The 26,332-nt window shown below is 41.6% G+C and overlaps 1 protein-coding gene across 2 annotated transcripts in view; it reads left to right on the top strand.

Annotated features, from left to right (window-relative positions):
- Positions 1-26,332, top strand: part of WSCD1 (WSC domain containing 1) — a 169,221-nt gene that overhangs the window by 95,225 nt on the left and 47,664 nt on the right. For both annotated transcript variants that reach the window (XM_069945059.1, XM_069945060.1), the window contains one exon: positions 13,440-13,555. In XM_069945059.1, the coding sequence (XP_069801160.1) occupies positions 13,440-13,555 (116 nt within the window). The remainder of the gene's footprint in view (positions 1-13,439; positions 13,556-26,332) is intronic.

The following is a 26,332-nucleotide window of genomic DNA, read 5'->3' as shown; positions in this document are numbered from 1 at the left end:
AGGACCCATTTTGCTCTTAAAGGGACATATTTCGCTCTTAAAGGGACCCAGGTCGCTCTTAAAGGGACATATTTCACTCTTAAAGGGACATATTTCACTCTTAAAGGGACATATTTTGCTCTTAAAGGGACCAGGGTCACTCTTAAAGGGACCCGGGTTGCTCTTAAAGGGACCCGGGTCGCTCTTAAAGGGACCCATTTAGAGCGACTTGGGTCCCTTTAAGAGCGACTTGGGTACCGTCCCTTTAAGAGCGGCCTGGGTACCGTCCCTATAAGAGCGACTTGGTTACTGTCCCTTTAAGAGCGCCTTGGGTACTGTCCCTGTAAGAGCGACTTATGCAATTCCTCTTACACAGCAGCTTGGGTACCGTCCCTTTAAGAGCTGCTAGGGTACCACCCTTTTAAGAGCGGCTTGGGTACCGTCCCTTTAAGAGCGGCTTGGGTACCGTCCCATTAAGAGCTGCTTGTGTACCGTCCCTTTAAGAGCGGCTTTGGTACCGTTCCTTTAAGAGCGGCTTGGTTACCGTCCCTTTAAAAACGGCTTGGGTACCGTCTCTTTAAGAGTAGCTTGTGTACCGTCCCTGCTACATGCCTGCCTCAGCTCTGGTATTTTACTGACTGACCTCTGCTATTTATAATGGTAAAGATCATTGCTCAGTTACCATGACAATCTTACTCATGTCAGTGAGACAAAATCGTTAAGGACCTTCCATATATTACATCTTCTATTGTCCAATAGTGAACATGTGACTGTGGATGGTGTGATACATTGCCTGACGAGACCTTAGAGTTCCTATTGGCTGCTATATTTCAGCTATTTGCATATGTGCTGTGATTGGCTGTTAGCGGTTAGAGTGTGGCCATTATTTCCAATAGGCCATTATTTTCTATGGGAAATTAGGGGTCTTTAAACGCAAATTTCTTAAAAACAACAAATCCGATCGAAATGAAAAATAGATAGCACACCTCACACCGCCGAGAGCTTCGAAACGCTGTTTGAACAGAGTCTGTGTGCAAAGCGGTTCGTGCTGTATTACGCGCAGAAAAATGGCTGGAAGAAACGGAAGAAGAAGAATACGGATTACAATATAGTGCTTTTCAAGTAGTATAATAATTCATACATGGTGAATTGTGTAAAAACAGTCTGGGTGTCATTATATGCTCAGTCTGGGGGAAATTGTATCCTCAGCCTGGGGGGGGGGGCATTATATTCGCAGTCTGGGCGCAGTATATATCCGCAGTTCAGGAGTATTTTATTAGTATATATTTTTTTTTTTTTATACTTTATTAAGTATCAAATTAGCATCAATTACTAAAATGCTAAAAATAATATTGATAACAAACTTAAAATTTTGGCATTATGACATCATTTAAAAGGGATGACAAATGCTCTTTCATAATTCTTTAAAGGAAAACTATCACCGTATGAACCTGCTGATAGATACCATGGTGTTCACGGTGCTGCTCTTCTTATTTCACTCTAGAGATCTGGAGAGAACAGAGAGACGTCCCTTCTTATGCATATATGAAGTAATAAAATGTATGAGCCTGTGGGCAAGCAGGAGGGTGCACTGAGGAATGCCCCCTAGTCCACCAAACGGGTTCATTAAACTATTTCTTTTTTATTAAAATACTGGAAAACAGCTCAGAGGAGCAAAATTAGAAGAGCAACATCAGAATCACCTCCTTTTCTGCTACAGGTACTTATCAGGAGGTTTGTTCTCCTTTAAGAATATAGGAAAAATCCACATTCTTTATCTAATGTTGGAGAAGCCTTTCAGAAAGAATAACCTAGCCACTGTGTTTCCTAAGGGCTGCATATCATATAATTGTTTTCTACTGTATACATTATTTCAGTGTAATTTTCTGTAACAAGCTCTTGTTTGATCTAACAAATCTGCTGCATTTCCATATATAATGTATTCATAAAAACCATTGTGTTAATAGTACTGCAGTAACACAAGGGATTAGGTGCATCAAATGCTTTATATTATCTATTTGACATGTGCGGCATTATTTAATGTTTTCAGACATTAATTACAATGATAGCTCATCTATGTGTCAGTAATCTGCCTATTCATTTAGGAAAATAAGCTCTTTCTCTATTTTGTCGGTAATGAGTCCAAAAGATAAGTAAACATCAGGCAAGGCTAGAAGGGCAAGTCAGCAAGCTTCAAAATAAATAAACACAGGAGCCCGGGAAGACTGATTTATTCCCAGAAAGAATTCAGCTATAGGCCATCTAGTTCTATGCATATAATTCTATAGCTTATATTGTTTCTATAGAGCATTTTCTAGAGTATGTACAGCTCTGCATTTCCATGACTTACTTTTTATCATATATTCAATTTTTAATGATGTTTCCCGCAAAAAATTCTAAAATTAACAAAAATTATTTAAAAAAAGGAAAAAGGTGAAGGGTACAGTAGTAGTGGCTTTTATGACCAATACACATACACATTAAATGCAAATAAGTACCTTACACAGCATGGGAACAATAGAGGGATAAGACACTTAACTAAAAGGCGCCTAAGATGGCCTGAATATACGCATATCTCTCAGAGAACAAAAATTTCAGATAATTGAAACCCAACATGCCTGACTTATATCTTCCCTAGGAGATGTCTGTAATCCTGTCACCAGGTATCTTTCCTTGCCATTAACTCTAGATACTCTAACCCAGTTGCTTTCCTATCACAATATGTCCCTTGTGAGAGTCACTCCAACCCTGGTTTTTGTCACGTCATCCTCTTTCAACACCTTAGCTTTTCTAGAGCCGTCTAATATATCCCACTTCCTGATGGGCCATTGTCACCAGATGTTACCCACATTCCCTTCCCCATGCTATGGCCGATCATTATAACTATACTTAGTGAGGCTTCAGTGGGTTCATTATGTTACTTTTCTGGATTATCTGAGTGAAATAATGAGCAGCAGTATTTCTAGGAATTGTATAATGGATTATGGCCTTCTCATCAGAGTTCTGCTGTGCAAACTCCTCTAATTTACCTCTAGTTACCTTTTGTGATGTCCCCTATAGACTGTACACACAAAATAAAAGATCCTCAACTATATTTGTATAGTGCACCTTCAGAAGCAGCAGCAGTATGGAGGACAGTTTAGAGTAATAACTCAAGAACTGGGGTAAATATAACACTTACTAAATGTTTAAGCTATGATTCTGTCTGCCTCTGGCTCAATCAGTTCAATCAAGATTCTTTCCTTCCCAGTTCATCACACCAAATACTTTTATGGACAGCATGTACCTGATACTTCAGTGAGTGTATTTGCCTCCAGATGTATTTTGAGAACTTTTTATTTATATTTGAAAGGAAATAAGTTGTTATAGTCAGCAATACTAGTGTCACAGCCGCGGCGGCGTCCCGCGTTCCGGGCCGCCGCCGTGACCGCTTCCTGCCCCATGCAGCAGCCGGTGTCCATAGTCGGGGACCCGGCGCTGCTATCACCTCGGCCCCGGGGGGCGCCTCACCTCTCCACGCTCCTGTCTCCCGCTGTGCCGGCCGGCGCGCGCGTCCCCGCCTCCTAGGGCGCGCGCGCGCCGGCTGTCTCAGATTTAAAGGGGCAGTGCGCTTCTAATTGGTAGTTGCACCTAATCACTCCCCTATAAATCCCAGCTTGCCCTGTTCCCTGGGTTGGAGCCTCTACATGCTTCCCATAGCGTTTGGCCCAGCTCCCTGTTGTTCCTGTGTCCTGTCCGTTACCTGGTCCCAAGTCCCTGTTCCTGAGTCCAGTCCGTTACCTGGTCCTAAGTCCCTGTTCCTGGTTCCTGTTCCCCTGTCACTCCACCTGTTCCCGTGTCCAGCCTGTCACGTGCTCTCTCATCTGCAGACTATTGCCTGTGCCATCTCCTGCCACGCCTCGCCTGCCGACACCAGCAACCAAGCCAGGGGTAGCGACCTGGGGGTCGCCTGCCGCAGCAAGTCCATCCCGCCTTGCGGCGGGCTCTGGTGAAAACCAGCGGCCCCTTAGACTCCGCTCCCTGGTGAGGTTTGTGCCATCGCTGGTGCCGGTCCAGTGGATCCACTACTCCGGGCGTTACAGTAGGCTCCAACCATGGATCCCGGCGAGGTGCCCGATCTCCGTGACGTCGCCAGAGTGGTCACTCAGCAGGCGCAACAAATCCAGAAACAGTCACAGCAGATCCAGCAACTCACTGCCGCCTTACAGCAGCAGACTACTGCCCAGCGCACACCACCTCCTGACGCTTCTTCTTCACTCCGACTGGCCCTCCCAAGCAAGTACTCTGGGGACTCTAAGTTGTGCAGAGGATTCTTGACTCAGTGCACATTGAACTTTTGAGTAGTCAGTTTTCCACCGAGCGCTCTAAAGTGGCTTTCATCATCAGCCTATTAGAAGGTAGAGCCCTGGCCTGGGCCACGCCACTGTGGGACCGTGATGATCCAGTTGCTGCCAATCTCCGGGCCTTCCTATTCGAGTTTCGCTCCGTCTTTGAGGAACCTGCCCGTGCTTCTTCAGCCGAGACTGCTCTCCTCAACCTCTCTCAAGGCAGCTCCTCTGTTGGTGACTACGCCATCCAGTTCCGCACCCTGGCAGCCGAATTGGACTGGAACGAGGCCGCCCTATTGGCCACCTTCAAGAAGGGCCTGTCTAGTCGTGTGAGAGACGTGCTCGCTGCCCGAGACCTGCCTACCTCCCTGAACGAACTCATTCTACTGGCCACCCGAGTTGATACTCGTTTTTCGGAGAGGGAGGAGGAGGTTCGGCATGAACATTTACTAACCCGTTCCCGTCGCCATCCCCAGCTGGCGCCGGTTTTCCAGAATCCTGACCTTTCGATGTCCCAACCCTCTCCTGAGATTCCTATGCAGGTGGAACGGGCTCACCTGACGCCTGATGAAAGAATCCGGCGCCTGGAGCAGAATCTCTGTCTCTATTGCGGTGGTTCCGATCACTTCCGGCTGGGATGTCCCCTACGTCCCCAAACATCCGGAAAATGCTCGCACCTAGGTCCGGTGGGACAGGTGTCCCTAGGTGTGAATGCCACCATTCCAAGTCTGTCTATGCCAGTTTCCATCCGGACTCTCTCTGGACGAAATCATCAGACTACTGCCTTCCTCGATTCTGGGTCAGCAGGCAGTTTTATTGCGGCAACACTGGTCCAAAGATGGCGGCTACCCGTGACCCGACTAGCCAGGCCCCTGACTATCTCCTCGGTCACAGGCGAAATTCTTACCGACCGTGTGTACTACCAGACCGCACCTTTAGTCCTCCAGGTGGGTCCTTTACATCAAGAAGAGATATCCTTCTACGTCCTGCCCCATTCTTCCCCCGCGGTCCTCCTGGGACTCCCGTGGCTGCAAGAACATGCCCCTCAACTGGACTGGAGAACCGGGGAGATTCTCAGTTGGGGTCAGGACTGTTCCAACCAGTGTCTCAAGTCACCTCAGACCAAGTGTACTATGTCGTTTCCTGTCCCAGCCAAGCCTCTATCCGACCTACCGGCAGAAGACCAAGACTCGGCGGATGCCTTCTCTGCCGAGGTGTACCCTCTCTCCGTACCCAAGGCTAAGGTCGGGTCCTCTCACCACCGGGAGAACTTACAGAAGGTCCTCGTCCACAGACCCACAGTTCCTTGCCATGTTTTACTGCCTGATCGCCTAGCACCAGTCGTCACCTCCTCGCTTCGGAGAGTACCCCCCGGAAAGACTCATGTTCATCCTGCGCTTCGAAGAGGTATTTTGAAGTGGGGTCATTCCTCGTTGGAGGCCGGGCACCCTGGAGTCCGTAAGACCGGCCAACGGATCTCTCGCCACTACTGGTGGTCCAGTTTGTTTCAAGATGTCAAAGACTTTGTGGCTTCCTGTGCCATCTGCCGGCAAGAAAGAGGGGGAGGCCAAAGGGGGGGGTACTGTCACAGCCGCGGCGGCGCCCCGCGTTCCGGGCCGCCGCCGCGACCGCTTCCTGCCCCATGCAGCAGCCGGTGTCCATAGTCGGGGACCCGGCGCTGCTATCACCTCGGCCCCGGGGGGCGCCTCACCTCTCCACGCTCCTGTCTCCCGCTGTGCCGGCCGGCGCGCGCGTCCCCGCCTCCTAGGGCGCGCGCGCGCCGGCTGTCTCAGATTTAAAGGGGCAGTGCGCTTCTAATTGGTAGTTGCACCTAATCACTCCCCTATAAATCCCAGCTTGCCCTGTTCCCTGGGTTGGAGCCTCTACATGCTTCCCATAGCGTTTGGCCCAGCTCCCTGTTGTTCCTGTGTCCTGTCCGTTACCTGGTCCCAAGTCCCTGTTCCTGAGTCCAGTCCGTTACCTGGTCCTAAGTCCCTGTTCCTGGTTCCTGTTCCCCTGTCACTCCACCTGTTCCCGTGTCCAGCCTGTCACGTGCTCTCTCATCTGCAGACTATTGCCTGTGCCATCTCCTGCCACGCCTCGCCTGCCGACACCAGCAACCAAGCCAGGGGTAGCGACCTGGGGGTCGCCTGCCGCAGCAAGTCCATCCCGCCTTGCGGCGGGCTCTGGTGAAAACCAGCGGCCCCTTAGACTCCGCTCCCTGGTGAGGTTTGTGCCATCGCTGGTGCCGGTCCAGTGGATCCACTACTCCGGGCGTTACAACTAGTAATTAAAACGTTTCTTATATTTACTAATACATCTATGCAAATGTTACTGAAAGGTTCTGAACATTTAATTAAATTAATAGTATGCTTATTGCTATGGTTAGGATTGAGAACAACTGAAACGCGTAAGCCGGCTATATTTGTGGATTTTATGTGAAGCTTCAATTTTGGACTGTACCGAGTTCCTGGAAATCCCTTCAACCTGTCAACATTTTGCAATCATGTGAAATGCACCTTGGACATGCAGGAGTGAGAACAGCTTATCTAGAGACATAAGAACGACATTGTACTTTATTTATTCACTGGATTTCAATTTTACACATTTAATTTCTAGTGGGGCTTGTACTTTACTTTAGCCTTAGTGTTCCAGTTGTAGTGAGTTCTGATAAACTAACATTAAATTAATTGCATGATTTCACTGCTACTTTATTTGATTACCCCATACCATGGTTAAAGTCCCACGTTGGTCATTTTTTGTAACTGATATCAATAAATTGTATATTTTGCTACTTGAAGCTACTTTGACAGTACAGTGTATGACTATATCACTACTTGACTATGACTACTTAGTATTCCAATGCATTATTTCCTGTCAATTCTACTCTGACATGCAACCTATTAGGATATGCCTCTGGCATGGCCTTAAAGACAGATACTAATGACAGACCTGGGGGCCTTTTTTTTTTAGGTTGCCATAATAATCTATAGGCACTATTAAATCACTTCACAGATTCTGACGGACTGACAGTGTAAACCCCTTCCCTCTGTCAAACACTTTAGATACCGCTGTTGCTATAAGCTATAGACTACTAGAAAAAAGGATCCCAAATCACACATACTTCTAACAACGCAAAACCTTAAGAATCACAAATTTGTAAGAATAGAAGAAATGGAAGGTGTAGTTTATACAAACAATGATTGCAGCACATAGGGTGATCAGTTAGTTACATAACAATAACATGCAGATACAAGGCTGCTACATCTAGTATAGTGTATCAAATGTCTTTCTTTATAGTAATATAGTAACTTAAGCTGAACAACCTGTCTACAATTAATGTACCCTTATTTTCCGGCTTAAAAGACGACTGGGAATATAAGACAACCCCCAACTTCTCCAGTTAAAATATAGAGTTCGGATTATACTCGCTGTATAAGACTACTCCTCTTCCAACTCTCACAAAATAAAAATTAATAAGAAATATCAGACAGCAGTGAGATCTGAGAGGCAGAGAAGGAGGTACAGGAATACCAGTATGATACAAAGGCAAAACAGCCAACACCACTCTATCTCATCTTTTTTCCATACCCTGAACGCCTGCAGCTTGCTCTGCCCTTCATACGCTTGCTGCATATAGTGGGGTTGCGTCCATTTTTGAGCTTCCCCACCATATCCATCGACAGCAGATTCTCCAGTCCAGTTCCAAAGTTTTTCAGCACCCGCCCTATAAGACGACACCTGGCATATAAGACGACCCCTGACTTTAAGAAGATTTTCCTGGGTTAAAAAGTAGTCTTATACGCAGGAAAATACTGTATGTATCTCAAGCATAAGGATACATATTCATCCACAAAGACCATACAGACCTACAGTAGACGTGCTAGCCATACCCCTAGAAGAGGCCTCCATCAGGAAACATATGTTGGGGCTAGCACTTTTGGGTCTACGCAGTCTTTGTGGGTCACTTACATATATATTTATGCTTCTGATGCATATATTAATTGGAGGCAGTGTTTTAGCTTAGGTTATTTCTGCGAGGAATGACATTTGATACAATATCCTTGCTTATTGTTATGGAACTGATTGACCATGCATAAATCTTGCACTGTGATCATTCTATTTCTTTCTAAGTTTTATGTTTGTTTACACACACATATATATATATATATGTATATATATATATATATATATATATATATACATGTTAGGGATGGTCCCAACCTGCCGAGGTTGGGGTTCGTATGAACCCGAATGCTCGGCAGCAGATTCCCGATGTCTGCCTGCTACGTGGAGCGGGCGGATGGGCGGATCCAGCGTGAGTAACGCCTGGAAAACTGGCATACAGCCTATGGCTATGGCTGTATCCCAGTTTTCCAGGCGGTCCTCCCGCTGGATCCGCCCGCTCCACGCAGCGAGAAGACAGCGGGAATCATTACCGAGGGTTCGGGTTCGTACAAACCCGAACCGAACTCGGTTCGGACCATCCCTAATATATATATGTATATATATATATATATATATATATATTTATTTGCCAGTCGAATACTGGTTCATAAATAGAACTTAGACCAAAAATGGGTGAAAAATCAAATTATTTAATTAAAAATAGATGCAAAGTCCTTGGTAAATTTCCACCAGCTGCTCATACTGTATAAGCAGTTTAGTCTTTTGTATAAATCTAAAATCTTTTGTAGAGCATTCACTGTATTATATTCTTTCCCCTATATAATAAGTAGATACTGTACACTGGGGCCAGTAATGTACTGAACTGGTTTACTATAGATATGGTCCAAGATAAATTAAACAAACTCAATGTAACCAAAGCTCCAGGGCCTGATGGATTGCACCCCAGAGTTCTTAGGGAACTCAGTTCTGTAATTTCACTACCCTTGTATGAAATATTCCGTGATTCTTTGCTTACTGGTATTGTGCCGAGGGACTGGCGTAAGGCAAATGTAATGCCGATCTTCAAAAAGGGCTCTCGAACTTCCCCAGGTAACTATAGACCCGTAAGCTTAACGTCCATTGTGGGGAAACTATTTGAGGGGCTTATAAGGGACTACATCCAGGAATATGTAGTGGCTAATAGTATTATAAGTGATAACCAGCATGGCTTTACTAAGGACAGAAGCTGTCAAACCAACCTAATATGTTTCTATGAAGAGGTAAGTAGAATCCTGGATGGCGGCGTGGCTGTGGATATCGTGTACCTGGATTTTGCAAAAGCGTTTGACACAGTTCCTCATGGACGTCTGATGGGTAAGTTAAATTCTATCGGTTTGGAAAATTTAATGTGTAACTGGATTGAAAACTGGCTTAATAATCGTACCCAGAGAGTGGTGGTCAATGATTCCTACTCCGAATGGTCCCCGGTAATAAGTGGTGTACCCCAAGGGTCAGTACTGGGCCCTCTTCTGTTTAACTTGTTTATTAATGATATTGAGAATGGAGTTAACAGCAATGTTTCTATCTTTGCAGATGACACCAAGCTTTGTAGTACAGTACAGTCTATGGAAGATGTGCAGATGTTACAGGATGACTTAGACACACTGAGTGTTTGGGCGTCCACTTGGCAAATGAGGTTTAATGTGGATAAATGTAAAGTTATGCACCTGGGTACTAATAACCTGCATGCATCATATGTCCTGGGGGGAGTTACTCTGGGAGAGTCACTGATAGAGAAGGATCTGGGTGTACTTGTAGATAATAGACTACAGAACAGCACACAATGTCAGTCAGCTGCTTCTAAGGCCAGCAGGATATTGTCATGCATTAAAACAGGCATGGACTCACGGGACAGGGATATAATATTACCGCTCTATAAAGCTTTGGTGCGGCCTCATCTGGAGTATGCCGTCCAGTTTTGGAATCCGATTCATAAAAAAGATGTTCTAGAGCTGGAGAGGGTACAAAGACGGGCAACTAAACTAATAAGGGGAATGGAGCATCTTAGTTATGAGGAGAGATTAAAAGAATTACATTTGTTTAGTCTGGAGAAGAGACGTTTAAGGGGAGATATGATTAATTTATTTAAATATATAAATGGCCCCTACAAGACATATGGGGAAAAGATCTTCCAGGTAAAACCCCCTCAAAGGACAAGGGGGCACTGCCTCCGCCTAGAGAAAAAAAGGTTCAATCTCCGGAGGCGACAAGCCTTCTTTACCATGAGAACTGTGAATCTGTGGAACAGTCTACCACAGGATCTGGTCACAGCAAAAACAGTAGAGGGCTTCAAAACAGGGCTAGACAAGTTCTTAGACCAAAATAATATAAATGCATATGTATAGAACCTATCACCCCTCCCCCTTCCCTGTATCCATCCCCTCCTTGGTTGAACTTGATGGACATGTGTCTTTTTTCAACCGTATTAACTATGTAACTATGTAACTATATACATGCAATAGCACAATATTGGAGCTGAAATAGTTAATTTATTCTTTCAAGTACCAATTTTTCTGCTTCAATGCAGATCAGTAGAAAAATCAATAGAAAAGGTAGGGTGAGGGGAATCAGCATTTATTTTTCTGCTTATTTTGTCAGTGTATGACATTTGAACCTGTAATGAAATATCACAATATAAGGCTTGTTGTAATTGCTAATCAGACTGGCCCTTCACCTGAGAGAAAAACACATATGAGGTAGATTCCATCTGAACGGAGACCTATTTTGTTTATTTCATTTTTAAATATCACACGTCTCCCTTAGGACATTGTTACCAGGATGGAAACATGTAGGAAGCTCCTGGCTCTCTATGACGTCTTCACATTGTCTCACGACACTGAGTCATGGCTGGCTGCAAAACATCACTTAAGATTATTTACTGCAGATCTATTTACCCTGATCACAAGTGTCAGGATTATTAGAGAGTTTGTAGGCAAATTACTCAGTTTATGAAAAAGTATTTAGACACAGGAGTACTAAAACACGTTTTATTTAATCATATTACATTGTGTGTAGTGATGAGCGAATACTGTTCGATCAAATAGATATTCAATCGAATAGTAAGGTATTCGATCTATCGAATATTATCGAATAGTTCGCCGAATATTCAATAAATATTCGATATGCGTTAAAATCCCCCAGCTTCCGTTTTTTACCTCCAAGTGGTCGAATAGATGTTTTTCAATAATCGAATACTTGTTCCCATAGACTTTAATGGGATCAAATATTCAATCAAATATTCGGGAGATATTCGTACGAATATCGAATATTTCACTATTTGCTCATCACTAATTGTGTGTAAGGGGGTCAGTCAATAAATTCAAAGCAATACAAAAAAAATTTTTAAGACTTTGTCTAGGAACCACATCTTTTCTTCAAATATAAGACATACCATTCCCGATTTCCCCAGCACTGCTTTTTCCAAGTTGCGATGATATGTCAACCAGGCAAGAACACCAGCTCAGCCAATCACTGCTTGAGCCGTGTAACCACTGAACCTGAGGGTGAGATGCAATACTAGACACTATTGCAACTTAAATTATGCTTGCTTAACACTGCCTTAAAATCTTTAATAAAAGCAATAAAAATGTCATGTTTTTTTATTATTTTTGCAAAACCTCCAGCGGCCAGATGTTAACTGGAAGTTAGTGGAAGTTTATGATATGTCTTACAGACGAGGGAAGATTTATCAAAGGGTGTAAAATATACACTGATGTAAACTGCCCATAGCAACGAATCACAGCTCATCTTTCAGCTCTGGCAAAATGGAGCTGTGATTGGTTGCTGTGGGTAGTTTACACCAGTGTCTCTTTTACACTCTTTGATAAATGTGGGCCATGATATCTTTTGTGTGTGGTGTTTTTCTCTCCTTCTTCATGTTTTTGAGGCTCTTCAGCAGTTTTTCAAATAAGCGCCATGCTGAGGTAGTGGCGTTTTATTTTTTGCAAGCTGTGGCGTTCTCCCATAGACTTCAAAGGCAATGTTCTTATCATCACAAAAATGCAGTTGCTGTGTGTATGGGTCTGCTTTCTGCCATTTTTGTATCCTTTTGGTCTAGAAACTATGTCATGTGATGGCAGAGGAAAAGGAAGTTCAGACATCTTGGTGCGCACAAAAAAAAAAACACTAAAGCACTAAAAAGATTATTCACACATAAGCAACAGAAAAAAACACACAAACACATGAAGAAAAAAAAAAACATACCGTATTGGCAGTTTTTTTGGAGACCAGAAAATCTCCCCCCCCCCAAAAAAAAAAAAGAAGTGTGAAGGCACCCTATTAGTTGCATTAATGTGCCACACCACTATTTCTTGCTGCACATATTGTATTTCAGCGAGCACGAAACAACTGTCAGCTTCCTTGTAATTCACCTATTGCGTCTGTGTTTCTGGACAATACTTTGGAGGCCATCTGTCTCATCATATCCCCCATATACATAAATGTTTAGCTTGACCAAACATTCTTTTGCTCTAAATTGAGAGAGGCGGGATAAACTGCCACTAGACAGGTCAGGGTAGCAGCTTATCTCCCCAAAAATCGATTGGCCAGGCAGTTACCATCTCTGTGGGGTAATTTTTTCAGCATGTATATTAGTTTTGGAAACCCCACTAAGATCCATAAGGGGGAACAATCCCCCAGCTTCTTCCAACCTCCTGCTTAGCCTGTCAGGTGGTATTGATGGCTGATGGCTGCAGATGTAAATCATCCCATAAATCACTGCAGACAGTGGCAGGAGGAGGCATAAAGCGGCACAGCAAGACTCTTCTCATGACCGCATTGGGCTCATACTCATGTGTGTACTGGATTCTTTGACTTCTGTTAGTAGCCAGTAGGCAGGGCTAAGTCGCAATCATCCCGTACTGGTGAAGCTATGCCCACATGCAATGTTGAATAGCTGCACATTGCCTCCAACTTTGCGACGACCCTCTGAAGCTATTGAACATCTTGTGTAGGTGTGTTTCCCCTCAAGTGATGATTGCACATAAACTCCGTCCCCACGCGTATCAGGAGGGAAGGGAGAGAAAATTTTTCAGCTTTAAGGAGCAGAAGGATTTAGATGACTTCTGCTCCCCAGACAACCCCTTGAAGCTAATAGTGTCCAGGACCTGCCTCCACAGATCCTTTGAAACCGCCGTAACAGGTTAACATTGCTTTGTCACATTCTCATTTTCATTTTTCTTACAGGAAGGAATTCCACCTATCGAGGATGCTTTAGACCGCCAGAAAATGGGACTCATATATTCCCTGCATCATTCCTCAACCTCTCCTCAGATTTGTGCTTAGATTTTTGTTCTACTAAAGTAAGTGAATTATTTTGCTATATGATGTATGATTAAGTGATAATGGCATCACATTAAAAGTCTTCACTCTAAGTGGTTTTTCAGTGCAAACCCATCGTTGTTGTATGTAGTTTGCATTAACAATCAAGCAAGCTGAATACTGGGCTCTTAATGTATGAAGCATATATGTAGTTAGTTATATAATGGCCCAGATAGAAGGGCAGTCAAGTGGCTACATTTTTAAGGGGTTGATTTAATTAATTTCTATATTATTAAAATGTAGGTCAGAGACTTGCATATCTTTTTTTTATAATTCCTTGTAGAATTCTTTAAAATGCCTTTCATAGTTATAGGATTGGAAAAGGCACTGCCCATATCTGCCTAAACCACCTGCCTAGAATTAAAAATAGTAATAAAGCAACAGGCATATTATGATACCTACGTCACTGCATCGTTAGGAGTTAAATAAACTTTTGATATGTCGTAGAGATTTGATCGGTCAGGGTCTTGATGCTAATATCCACACCGATCAGGAGAAAGAGACATCATTTGGTAGCACATTTTACTCCCTGGCTCTCGGCAACCTCAGTCCCACTCTTCCATTATGTCTATATGGATGCAGGGTCAAGATGGTTGAGAGAGGGGATGTGAAGTGTGCTCATCTCTGCTTGTTTTCCTGTGCTGGACTTAACAATGATACAATGACTGATCAAATCTTTTAACATGTTTCTGTGACATGTGAAATGAAAGGTATGCCTTAAGTAACATTTTCACAATGTACCTTTTTTTGTAGTTTTTTTTTTTTTTTGTGATTACTCATATAAAGTTATTAAAATAGTCTGGTTTTCACATTGGCTTCTAGAGCATTCACAAAAAGCTGACATTTTTCAGCTTTGCTGTGTAGACTGCAAAAATAAAATAATGTGTTCATGGCAATGCATTGTCTAGTCCCCCAGTATAACAAAAAAAAAAAAATCCATACACCTAATGAGTACTGTATATCAATGTTTATCAGCGTGATGGAGGCCAAAAGGAGATTTTTTCTTTTTCCACCGGGTTATTGGGTGCCCATGGATAGGTTGATTTAATAGGTTGCAAAGACGCAACTTCAGTAACAACCACAGTGGGATTTCAAGATAACAGTACACAACTGTCTGGCTATTAGTACAATTGTTTTGCTAGCAATCTGTAATACTGCTAGGCTGTTGAAACATAAGCTGCGGTGCCATGGTTTCTCTTACATGAAATTGCAATATAAATTAGATATCTATTTTTAATTGCATGCCCCTGAACCTAAGGAACAAACTATCACTTAATCAGTCGGCCTGAAATAAATGATCTGATTATTAAGCACGTATTGCTTGCTAAGCTAGACTTTGTTTCAGCAAATAAAGCACATTACTTGTATGATGGAACGGCATACAGTTTTTCAATAAAATGTCAGCTTCATATTTTTATGATCTCTGCTTGTAGTCATTGAAGAGGAACCTTTGTTGTTTTTCTCCAGGGGAAAGGAATCTGTTCCACTTGTGATGATTACATGGGTGCATAGTCCGTTACATTTATAGATTAGTTATCAGAGCTCTAAACTCTGCACCCAGCTCAGTGAAAGTGTTGGTCGAGCAGTGATGCTGTCTGCATTGCTGCTCACTGGAGAGGACTACATCTGCACATCATAGGCTACCTTACAAACCATGCGTGTGATTGCAGCCGGATCATGGTCATTATTAGCGGCCATCTGTTTAACAAGATGGATGCCTTACCCCACCATGTTCCCAAAGTGGGAGCACAGCTTTTAGGCCATGTTCAGATGCTGTAAGAACAGCGGCCACTGTCTGACATGTTCACCGGATGAACATCACTTGGAATGTGGGCACATTCACCAAACACCACAGTGTAAAGCACGTCCGGGAGCCGTACTTTACCTGTATTAAGGCAGGTGGTAAACTTTAAAATTCTATTCCCCTACTTCACTCCCCCACCATCACTGCTGTCATGGAGCTACGATCCTAGCGCACAGACTTTCTGACTTCAGGGTTAGCACAAAGAATTGTCAGCTCAGCCAATCATTGGTCAAGGTGGGACATTGTTGTGATTGCCGATTTAGCGGGCTATGTCTGGTCCCATTCCCAAACACAGGAACTGCTGTGCATTGGTGGCAATGGAGCAAGGATGGTATCACTTTTTGTTACATTTATCATCTGTCTGAGTACATTAAAAAGAAATAAAAAATGCTGAGACAACCCCATTTAATAAGGCTCTTTAGCCTAATAACAGATGTGCTTTTAATACCATGTAGATTACCTGTCACCCTGTCAACATATTTGCAAAGCAATGGCAGAAAATAAGAAATTCCCAACAGCCCTGAGTGTTATTATCGGAACAATCTCATCACATCAAAGGAATTGCTATTTATTCATATGGTATATTCTTCAAGCCTTGATTGTTGAGTATTCTGCTATTCTATGCTGTTCATTAATAGTTACATGCATAATCCATAAAAAAAACCTTGCTGTTTGATCAATCAGAACCTTTCTTCTGAATTCTACATTGTGCAGGATCCTTCGCAAGAGCCATAGTTTCAAAATCATTTCATGCAAACTAGGCTGTTTTTCACACCAGGTCCCGTTCATGTAACCAATTTTATAACAAGTTTTTTTTTGTTTTTTTCTAGGCATTTGATGCACTCAGTGGCTTTCTTATTAAGATGCATATCACCATCTGCTAATCATGCAGCATTCTCTGGTGATGGAACTGCATATCAAAGTATATTTTTGCATAATATTTTCTCCCTATTTGCATAGTGTATTCTTACAAAAAAAGAAATTTATATAGCAAAGGGGAAGTAAATTTATCATTTGATTATTATTAGAGATGAGCAAAGCTAATCTGGCAAAGCCAATTCACTTCCTTCAGCGAAGCAAATTCACAGTGATTTATTTATCAAATTCGCTAAACATGGCGGCAATGGCGGCCACACGTTAGCTCACAGGACTGTCTTTTGGTGGGAGCAAGGGATTATCCATAGTGTCTTGTGTCCATCCAATCAGCTGCAAACCCCACTGTGATGTCAGCAACCCCCCTAGCAACCACCATTTATATAAGGTGATTGGCTTTCTGGAGGCGGGCGGCCAGTCGGCTGTATATAGGGGAGAGTAGGTTGCAGCAGGGAGAGAAAGGGACAGAGAGGAGGGTGGATTGTGGGTGGTTTTCTGTGAGAGCAGTGAAGCCATTGTCCAGTATATCATTTTTACTGGGTGACTGTTGTACACTGGGTGCTAGGTGTGCATTATAGGGAGCCACAGTGAACGCAGTGTTCATCTTAATACCTCACTGGGTGCTCATTTACCAATGTCCATTGCTGTCCTGGGAGAAAATTGATATTATGCCACTGATCCACCGCCGTCCACTACTGCCTATGGTGGAAATTCAATGATTGACAGGCTGATTGACATTTTTTAAAAAAATTTACATTTTTAAATTTTTGACACTGTCACAGCAACAGCTGTTGAAAGAATTGCTACTTTGTATTAGTCCCACTATTGTAGCTTCTATAGTATGCCTGTTTTAATGAGATTCATTTGTATACGGTTTGTGAAAATTTGTGAATTCTCACAAATATTCGCGAACTTCGCAAAATGAATTTCCGAGTGATTTGCTCATCTCTAATTCTAATCATAAAGTTTTCAATGAGTATTGCACACTCATGATTAAAAAATTATGTATCATTCATTGTGGCGGTCCTTTTTTTTTTTTTTTTTATGGGGAAATTGGCATACTCTCCTATATATCCTTTGGCAGTAGCCCACAATTGATCAGTAAAGTAATCTCTCATCATAAAAAATTGACTGCTAGCCCCTTCCTGACCCTAAAAATTTAAGCAACAAAGTGCTGGTTTAGCTTTGCAGCCCTTTACATTTTTTTCAGCACAGTGCACCCAGCAAAGTATACATACTGTGGGAAGGGGAGCCTATTCTGAAACCCCAAAAGCCTACTCCCAGTAACCCAAATAGTGTTTACAAATAATTACAGAAACAATGGCCCTGAAATAGTGACCTAAAGTATTACCAATTATAGGAGCCCTACATTTGAGGCCCTGTAGTGTCCTCACAAATGCAGTGCAAACTGACAAGAAAGTTAATGCCCAGTCATAGTGTCTCACAGTGCCAGTCACTGTGCCATGATGGGGCATAATATTCACCTTTTACAAGAACAGAGCCTAGCTAATATAAAATAGACTTATACCACTACAAGCATATCAGTGAAAGTTAGCTGTCATGTATTATATATTTAATATCACAAAGTATATTTTTTATAGTATATGATTGCTCAGCGTTTTACACATGGTAGCATATAAGTAAACTGAGAAGTCATTCACATCGCAATACAATTTTAATGAAATTAACTGACAGTTGTTCTGTGTTGTAGAATGACACTGTGTAGTAACATGGAAAACTATAATTTACTCTGAAATGCAGTATTTGGGTGATTCAGAGAAATCCCATTTTTAAAATCTGACAGAAGCGGTACAACAAGTCATAGAGGTTGGTGCTCAATGGATGTTCCCAGCTACTGTACCTACTTGGTTAAGCATAGTGATTGAGCTTGATGCTCGACTTAGCACCTTGTGGTGCTAGGGTAAAGTTGGCCATACACCTTCAATAACTAACGGACAATCATCAATTATATCTTGCTGCAGTCAGATATTGTTTTTTTTTTTTTGTTCTAATTTTTGTAGCGCTCATCCCTTGAAAGGATGCGTAAACAAAGTACACAAATATTAGGATGAAAAAATGCAACAGGTTTCTTTAAAGTGTCACTGTCGTTATAAATTAACAATTGATGTCATATAAAGCAAGTTTGCAATTTACATTCATTATTTATGTATTTATTTATTTATTGTAGTTATCATGGAAAACACGTCACTTCCTGTTTTCTGACTGTTCTTTTTTTCTCAAAGAGTCAGAAAACACGAAGTCCAGTGTTTCCCAGGCCATCTGAGCACTCACAGAGAAGGCAGTCATGTGATTGGTGGTCACATTGAGCTGTGACTCTCTGTATTGGCCGGAATTCCTGTGTTTAGTGTCTTTTTTACAACCAGCACAAGTCAGAAAATCTGCCTTCAGGAGACTAGACCTGGATTTCTGGTAAGCTTTCTGGTCAGCTTTGTTTTACAGCATGGAAACAATTTTTTTATATATATTTTTGTATATTTGGTTTACACACCTTTTCAAGGGTCAAAATATACAAAAATTTGAATAAAAAATGCAATGGGGTTCATTACTTTAAAAATGCTCAACTCGAGTAACGAGCATTTAAGTGTTTTTGTGCTTGCTCAACACCAGTATCTACAGTATCAAGGCCAGTGGAGCGGCAAGCAGCTGCCATAGACCACCTACCATGTCCACCCTATTGCTGGTAGGCTGGCAGAAGCCAAAACAGTGTCACCTTGGCCTTTTTTTTTTTTTTTTTTTTTTGGATGGAACATTGTATGTTGGGGTTTGATGAGTGGGGGAGCAGATGCCATAGACCACCTACCATGTCCATCCTATTGCTGGTGGGCTGGCCGAGGCCAAAAGAGCGTCACTTTGTCCTTTTCTTTGGATGGTACATTGTATGTTTGTGTTTGCTGTATGGAATAGAAAAGTGTGCTTAGTAAAACAAACAACACTACACAGTATGGGAAGCTAAGTAAAATGGATGCCACTGAGTGGCATAGGTGTACGTCATAAGCATGAATCGAGGATCCCCCACCCTACATTCATTACCATGCAAGGCTTAGTGTGAAAACATTGTAGATTGAACATTTGTTTATATGATCACAAAAGGCACAAACTCTTTACATTCTCATTTCCTCAGCTCTGTATTCTTTCCTTTTCCCTGAAGGCATTCTTATATACAGCCATCCTTGTTTGTTTTCCCAATGCTGTTAACCACAACCTTGTGTTTTCAGTATTATTAAATTGCTTTTATGAAACATCCTCCTGATTTACAAAAATACTTCCGATTCTCAAGAAGCGGAGATGTTAGTTATATTTACACATCATTAACCATCCTTGTACAAACTTTACAGTAGGAAACTTGTGCTTGAGGTAGGAAGCCTGGAGGTTCTCTTTTATGCACAGGATTTCCTATCTCTATCCTTCTTAAGATCCATTAACTTTTGTTGAAATGGAGTCTACAGCTAGAGGCAATTTAAACTATTTCACCTGATAAATATAACAATACTGGCACATATAAACATGATAGACATGCACCTCAGTTATATTGTCTTTTTGTCTATTGTTTATAACATTGAAATTTGTGCAGCTGTGAGGATGTTGATTATAAATAATAACATGGGGCTATGTAAATAATTAGGCAACAAGCTTATTTATTTTATTCTTAAAATGATATTATCACACACATAATCACACATTTGAATTTATTCTAGAAATTGCCTTCGGACAATGCATAAAAGGTGTTAATGATATGTATTTATTTATTTGAAATGCAAAAGAAAAAGAAAAACCAATAACATTTGCCCATTCCTACTTCCAGGAAAAATGCAAATGATCCTTTTCCCATTGTTACTTGAAAGGAAGTTGCTATTATTGTGCCCTGTCCACCCAAAAATAAAGCATGCCTCCATTCTAAGAAGCAAAATCTATTGTACAGGCAATGCAAATACCTGTTTCTAACCATAAGTTAGTATATGAGTCCTCTTCCTTTTGGAGGAGATTCTGCTTTGGCTAATAATTCCTAGTCATCTTTCTTTTCAAAGTCGAGCATTGACACACAGGGAAGCTACCTCTAATAGCCAACTTTTCTAAAGAGCCAACTTTTTTGCAGGACATGTATATTGTCTAAGTAACAGTACTTTGAAATTATAGTCTGTGGTCCAAAGCTCATGCATAGACTATAGTATGACAAAAAGTGAAGGCTGTATTCTGTACTGAGAGGGGAGATGGGATAGAAAGTATCATGTAGCAAAACCCTTATACAAAGATCCAATGAGGGACATTTATCACAACAAGTACAAGTAAAGAGAGCGGTGAGAAGTGGCACCTTCTGGTGCCGTAATAATTGTAAAACAAAGGGAGTGCAGATAAGGTGAACAAGTATACGCTCACCTGGATGAGTTGTGCAAACAATAGGCACAGCTCTATCAATTGCTTAAATAAGACTGCTGCCAGCTTCAGGCCATTCATAGCCAAAATGAGGAATGAAGCAATTTAGAAAACAGAGAGACCTGTCTCAGAGGCCATCTAGGACAGGGATACCCTTCAAGTGAGTCAGGCGCAGGTGTAGAAATCAGGTGTAGCAATGCATTGGAGTGAGCGCTTGTCCCTTATCACCAACACACTATGCAATCTTGGAACAAAAATGAAAAACAGTTTATTCAAACAACGCATTTTAGCCTGAGGAAGGTCCTGACTTAATTCAGGGCCAAAAGGCATTGCTGCAATTATTCAGTGCAGCCCATCAGTTTCCAGAATGGTTTGTCCATATCCCCCCTGAAACCAAGCAGACACAATTATGTTATTGCATGCAGATAACCCCGAATTCATACTTGGGACCTAAATTCAATGGTATGGGAGATTTATCTAAACTATCAATATAGCAATGTATTAAGTGTCCATTTCCTCAAGGGCCTCTAAACCAGTGATTTTCAACCAGTGTGCCGTGGCACACTAGTGTGCCGCGACACATGGTCGGGTGTGCCGCGGAGAAAGTTCACCTAACTATGGTGCCCCTATGAAACAGGAGAAAACAATGGGGAAGAGAAACCTGGGGATGGGGGAGAAACAGGGAGAGAAGCAGGGGGGAGAGAAACATGGGGATGGGGGAGAGAAACAGCGGAGAGAAGCGGGGGGGAGAGAAGTTTGGTGGAGAGAAGCAGGGGGGAGAGAAGTATGGTGGAGAGAAGCACAGGAGAGAAGCATGGGGGAGAGAAGTATGGTGGAGAGAAGCACAGGAGAGAAGCATGGGGGAGAGAAGTATGGTGGAGAGAAGCACAGGAGAGAAGCATGGGGGAGAAAAGCACAGGAGAGAAGCATGGGGGAGAGAAGCACAGGAGAGAAGCAGGGGGAGAAGTATGGTGGAGAGAAGCACAGGTGAGAAGTATGGTGGAGAGAAGCACAGGAGAGAAGCACAGGGGGGAGAAGAAAACAGGCCCAGGTTTCACACTGAGTGAGTATAAATACATTTAGAATCTATATTATTAACTATATGTATAATATGTACTTTTTTAGTGTCATTTTGTGCCATTTTGGTTGGTGGTGTGCCCGGGATTTTTTAAGTATAAAAAGTGTGCCGCGGCTCAAAAAAGGTTGAAAATCACTGCTCTAAACAACCTCTTTGCACTGGTTTAGATAAATTTCCCAGTGTAACCACATCCATGTATAATGAATAACTAGTTTGTGAATTACCATCCCCTATAATAAGAAGGTATGTATTGGGAGAATCAGATAACTGCAAGATAATGGGAGCATCCCACCACACATGATCATCACAATAGAAAGAATTTATGATCACAAAAATAGGTAATTTAAGCCTAAAAATTATATTGCTTCCTCTCCTTGACAAACTATTGCCATAGATGAATTGAGATTTATGAGATTGGCTTTGGGTATGATTCCCTCATGCCTGCAGTGTCATAATGATTGACATTTTTAGATTTATAAGCTAGTCTATTATCTCATGAGGACAGTGGCTTTGTGCAGCCATCTGTGAAGAGGAACATACTTGGAGTAGAGGAAAAGAATATGCATATGATACAGTAAATTAATACATAGCGAATGTAACTCCCCTTCCGGCAAAAGTGCTTTAGGTGTAGGCCCCAGTTAGCAGAGAAATGATCACCTTAGGGTTGTGCGGACATGACAGTCTGTTTGTGTCTGTATGTGTACAATGCTATTACTTTGGTGTGGCATTTAAAAGAATGGCTAGCATATCTAACAAATTTTTAATGAATTCTTTGATGAAAAAAAAACAAACAGATAGATAGATAGATAGATAGATAGATATAGTATAGTTAGTATGGATTAGGTTACATTTCAAGATAAACTAATCTCCAGTATTTAATATATGTCAGGATGGGGAGGCAGGGACACGACACGACAGTGAGCCCTAATAACGAACCCACCAACTGTCCCTACCTCCTTGCCTCAAAGGGCCCTAGGCGGCCATGGACAACCTCAAAGACGTTCCCTGTACTGGATACATGCACACAGAACAAGACAGACAAACAAACACAATATAGGATAGTCAAACAAGCAAGGTCAGAACCAAACGGGCAGCGCAGTACAAAATCAGGTAACAATCAAAAAGTCAAGCAAGAGGTCAGGTAACAAAGTCTACCAAGCAAAGGGATTAGGTACGGGATCACAGAAATAGACAGGGGGGGAGCTGGGATCAGGGTATGAACCTAATTTGCCAACGCTGGGACTCTGCCTTAGCTTCCTTTTATGCTGAACAAGAGCCCGATCCGGATCCCTATTGGACCGACGCTCAGATCCTCCAGGTTCCAGATAGGCAGAGAAACCAGTCAGTCTAAAGACCTACTCAGCTGAATTAATCAAGTCTCCCAGTAATCAGTTTAACTCCCACATTGCCAGAAAGCTGAGAAGCAAGCGGGTGTGGCACATAGAAGTAAAAAAAAAAAGTACAGTTCACACCAGGTTACTGCAATATTTTTTTTTCTCTTATTCATTCAAATTGTATGACATATATAGTTTTTTTTGTTTTGTTTTGTTTTTTAATGACATTGCATTTTGATGCAGCTTTTTTAGCTGAATCCCAGAGTTAATTCCAAGGGAATGGGAAATATTAAGGAAATGCTTCAACTACATTGGCTTTATGCATTTGTATTTGAAACTCTCCTAGAAATAGTAAATCTGCCTTACGCTATGTTCCCACTATGGGATCATAGCAGAGGAAGGCAACCATCTCATAATATTGACAGCCACAAATAATAATTACGATCATTATTTGTGTCAATGTTAAAAGGCGTCCGCTTTCCCCCACAATGATCATGTAGTGGGAACAAAGCCTAAGAGTAACAAATCCTATAATATGTGATATGTGGCACACTGGCCTACACGGATAAAGGTGACTCTCCCAGTGGGCCCCCTGAGCTAGAGTAAGCCCCACTTGTGTCTTCTCACTGTGTTCCTATGGCTGATGGTTCCACAATACATTATTTGGTAAAATGAATGATGCCACTCCAAAGTACTACTGTTCCTCCAAAAAACAAGCCCCAAATAGGTCTATCAACAGAAAAATAAAATTGTCATGGCTAATAGTAGGAACAATGTAGAAATGGCTGCAACCTTAAGTGGATAACTTTTTACCTCAACTTGACATAACTGTACCACTAGGACCTAAGAAAGTAAGAAAAACACCATGCCTATTAAGTCAGTGGTGGTAAGACTTTGCATTTATGTGCAACTTAAAAGAGATTAGGTAATATTTTCATGTCGGGTTATTGTTGGATGGGCCTAGGGTCAACTCTATTGGTCGGCCCTTAGTAGCCCAGTGCGACACTGGTAGGGCATATGGCTTATGTTTAATATTATGATCTATTTTTTTCAAACACCGTAATGTAATGTTGCCATTTTTATAGAAATTTATGTTTATTTATACAGATATTGTACAATTTAACTTGACATTTAATGTCTTAAATATCTTGATGCAGCAAACTTTAAATTGACATTTAACACGCCCTATGTCATTGAAAATGTCAACTTAAAGTTTGTTACATTTTCATTAGTATTCATTGTCTCTGATATGTCTACAGAATTTTCTGCATTAATAAAAATAATTGAATGACATATAAGCATTACTTTTAGGGGATAAAGGTGCCTTTCAGAGTGCCTACTGGTACATGAGACAGGCCTGCAGTGACTCCATGTGCCACCATATAGGGTTTGAGTACATGACATTGTTGTGTGTATGATGACTTAGACAACACAGTAAAGTTGAAACAAACAAAAAAAGCCCTACTGGTCACATTGTAATTTCATTTTTGTTTAATTCTAAGCATTAATGGGAGATTCCAACCATAGTGTGAGATAACTCAGGGAAGGTCATAGTAAATAACCCCTTAATCCAGGGAGGGCAGACATTTATGCCCAATTGCGTTAATTCCCAGCCTGTGAGGGTGTAAATATATGCCCTTGGTGAGTAAGAGGTTAAATGGATAGTATATCCTTAGGAAGTGGTGTTTTCTTTCCAGTCTGACACAGTGCTCTCTGCTGCCACCTCTGTCTGTGACAGGAACTGTCTAAAGCAGAAGAGGTTTTCTATGGGGATTTGCTACTGTTCTGGAGAGTTCCTTTCACAGGCAGAGGTGACAGCAGAGATCATCATATCGTACTGGAAAGAAAACATCACTTCCTGCAGGACACGGAGCAGCTGATAAGTACAAAAAAAACACAAAGTAACACACATTGTGTATATATATATATATATATATATATATATATATATACACACACACTTTTTAGCTGCATTTACTGTTTATCATTTTACCATCTCCATTCCATCTTTTAATAGAATAGTTTAGTTTTTTCCCCCCTACTTTTGAACAGTGTACAATAAGTTTATGCCAATCAGTCCACTGGCGTGTTCAAGACACAGGAAATTTGAAATGAGAAAACAATGTATCATTTTGCCACAGCCGTACATTTTCCAGCTCAGAAAACTTATATCAGCTGAATTTCAGGAAATTTAAAAAGCGATATTTCCTGGACCAGGGACGTCTCTTGAGTAGGTCAGTGACAATTCCACGCAGGGACGTAGCTTCAAACAGCGTAGCAAAATGAAAGCTGTAAAGTAGTTTTCTCACCTGGAGAGATGTGAATAGAAATACCCACAACATAAGTTTTTATATCAATTATTTAAGAGCCTATGAGGCTGAATTGCTGGTGTATTCATAGCTGTATTGTCTCTCATCCTGAACATTGTGTTGAAGACCATGATTTAGCTTAAAATGAAGGCAGACTAAGAAAAAGGAAGATAGATTAACTCCATGCTAAATTCAATCCATTTCCTACATATACATTGAATCAGATGAACTTCATGGTAATTTTTTTTCCAAGTGTATGTCACCGGGAGGTGATGAAAATTGTTCAAAATATAATTCACTGCTATGATTGCTATTTTTCCTAGCATAAACAAGTGCATGAACCTTCATGCATCTCAGCAATATATTTCACTCTCTTATTCCATCATTAAAAGGGTTGTCTCATTATGAAAACCCCTATCTATGCACTCTATTAGAATATATGAACATTAGAGGCGACGGGACTCCCCTCTATGAGCCCTCATGGACAGTCTGTAAGAATTAAGCATCCATATATTACATGGATGAACACTTATCAGTATGATCAATATGTAATTCTACAGTTCCCCTGGTAAAATTAGCTGTAATAAGGTTATCTTTGGTAAAACAACCTCTTAAAAAGTGGATCCTAAATCTTCATCAAGTAAGACGGAAAATAAGCTAAATTAGGAAGTGGGTATATTTTGCATTGGAGTTAAAAAATAATGCCCAGGGAAAAAAAAGTAGCTTAGGGACCACTGAAAGTATTTATTTACATATATATGTTTACAGTCCTCAACCTGACCATGACATGTGGATGATGATGATATTCCTAAGGGCTCACAACAGACTAACATATATAATGTACACTTATTGTGCTTTCTCTTGGAAGAAGGATATGTAAAGTGCCTCTCTGGTGTCACATTTTGGAGACAGCTTTCCTTTTTGTTAACGCTTGGCTTACTTAAGTGTTTTAACATGACTGGGGATTT

Source organism: Dendropsophus ebraccatus, chromosome 11 (assembly GCF_027789765.1).
Source record: "Dendropsophus ebraccatus isolate aDenEbr1 chromosome 11, aDenEbr1.pat, whole genome shotgun sequence".
In the NCBI taxonomy this organism is placed as follows: domain Eukaryota; kingdom Metazoa; phylum Chordata; class Amphibia; order Anura; family Hylidae; genus Dendropsophus; species Dendropsophus ebraccatus.
This window is presented reverse-complemented; position numbering and strand designations above follow the sequence as displayed.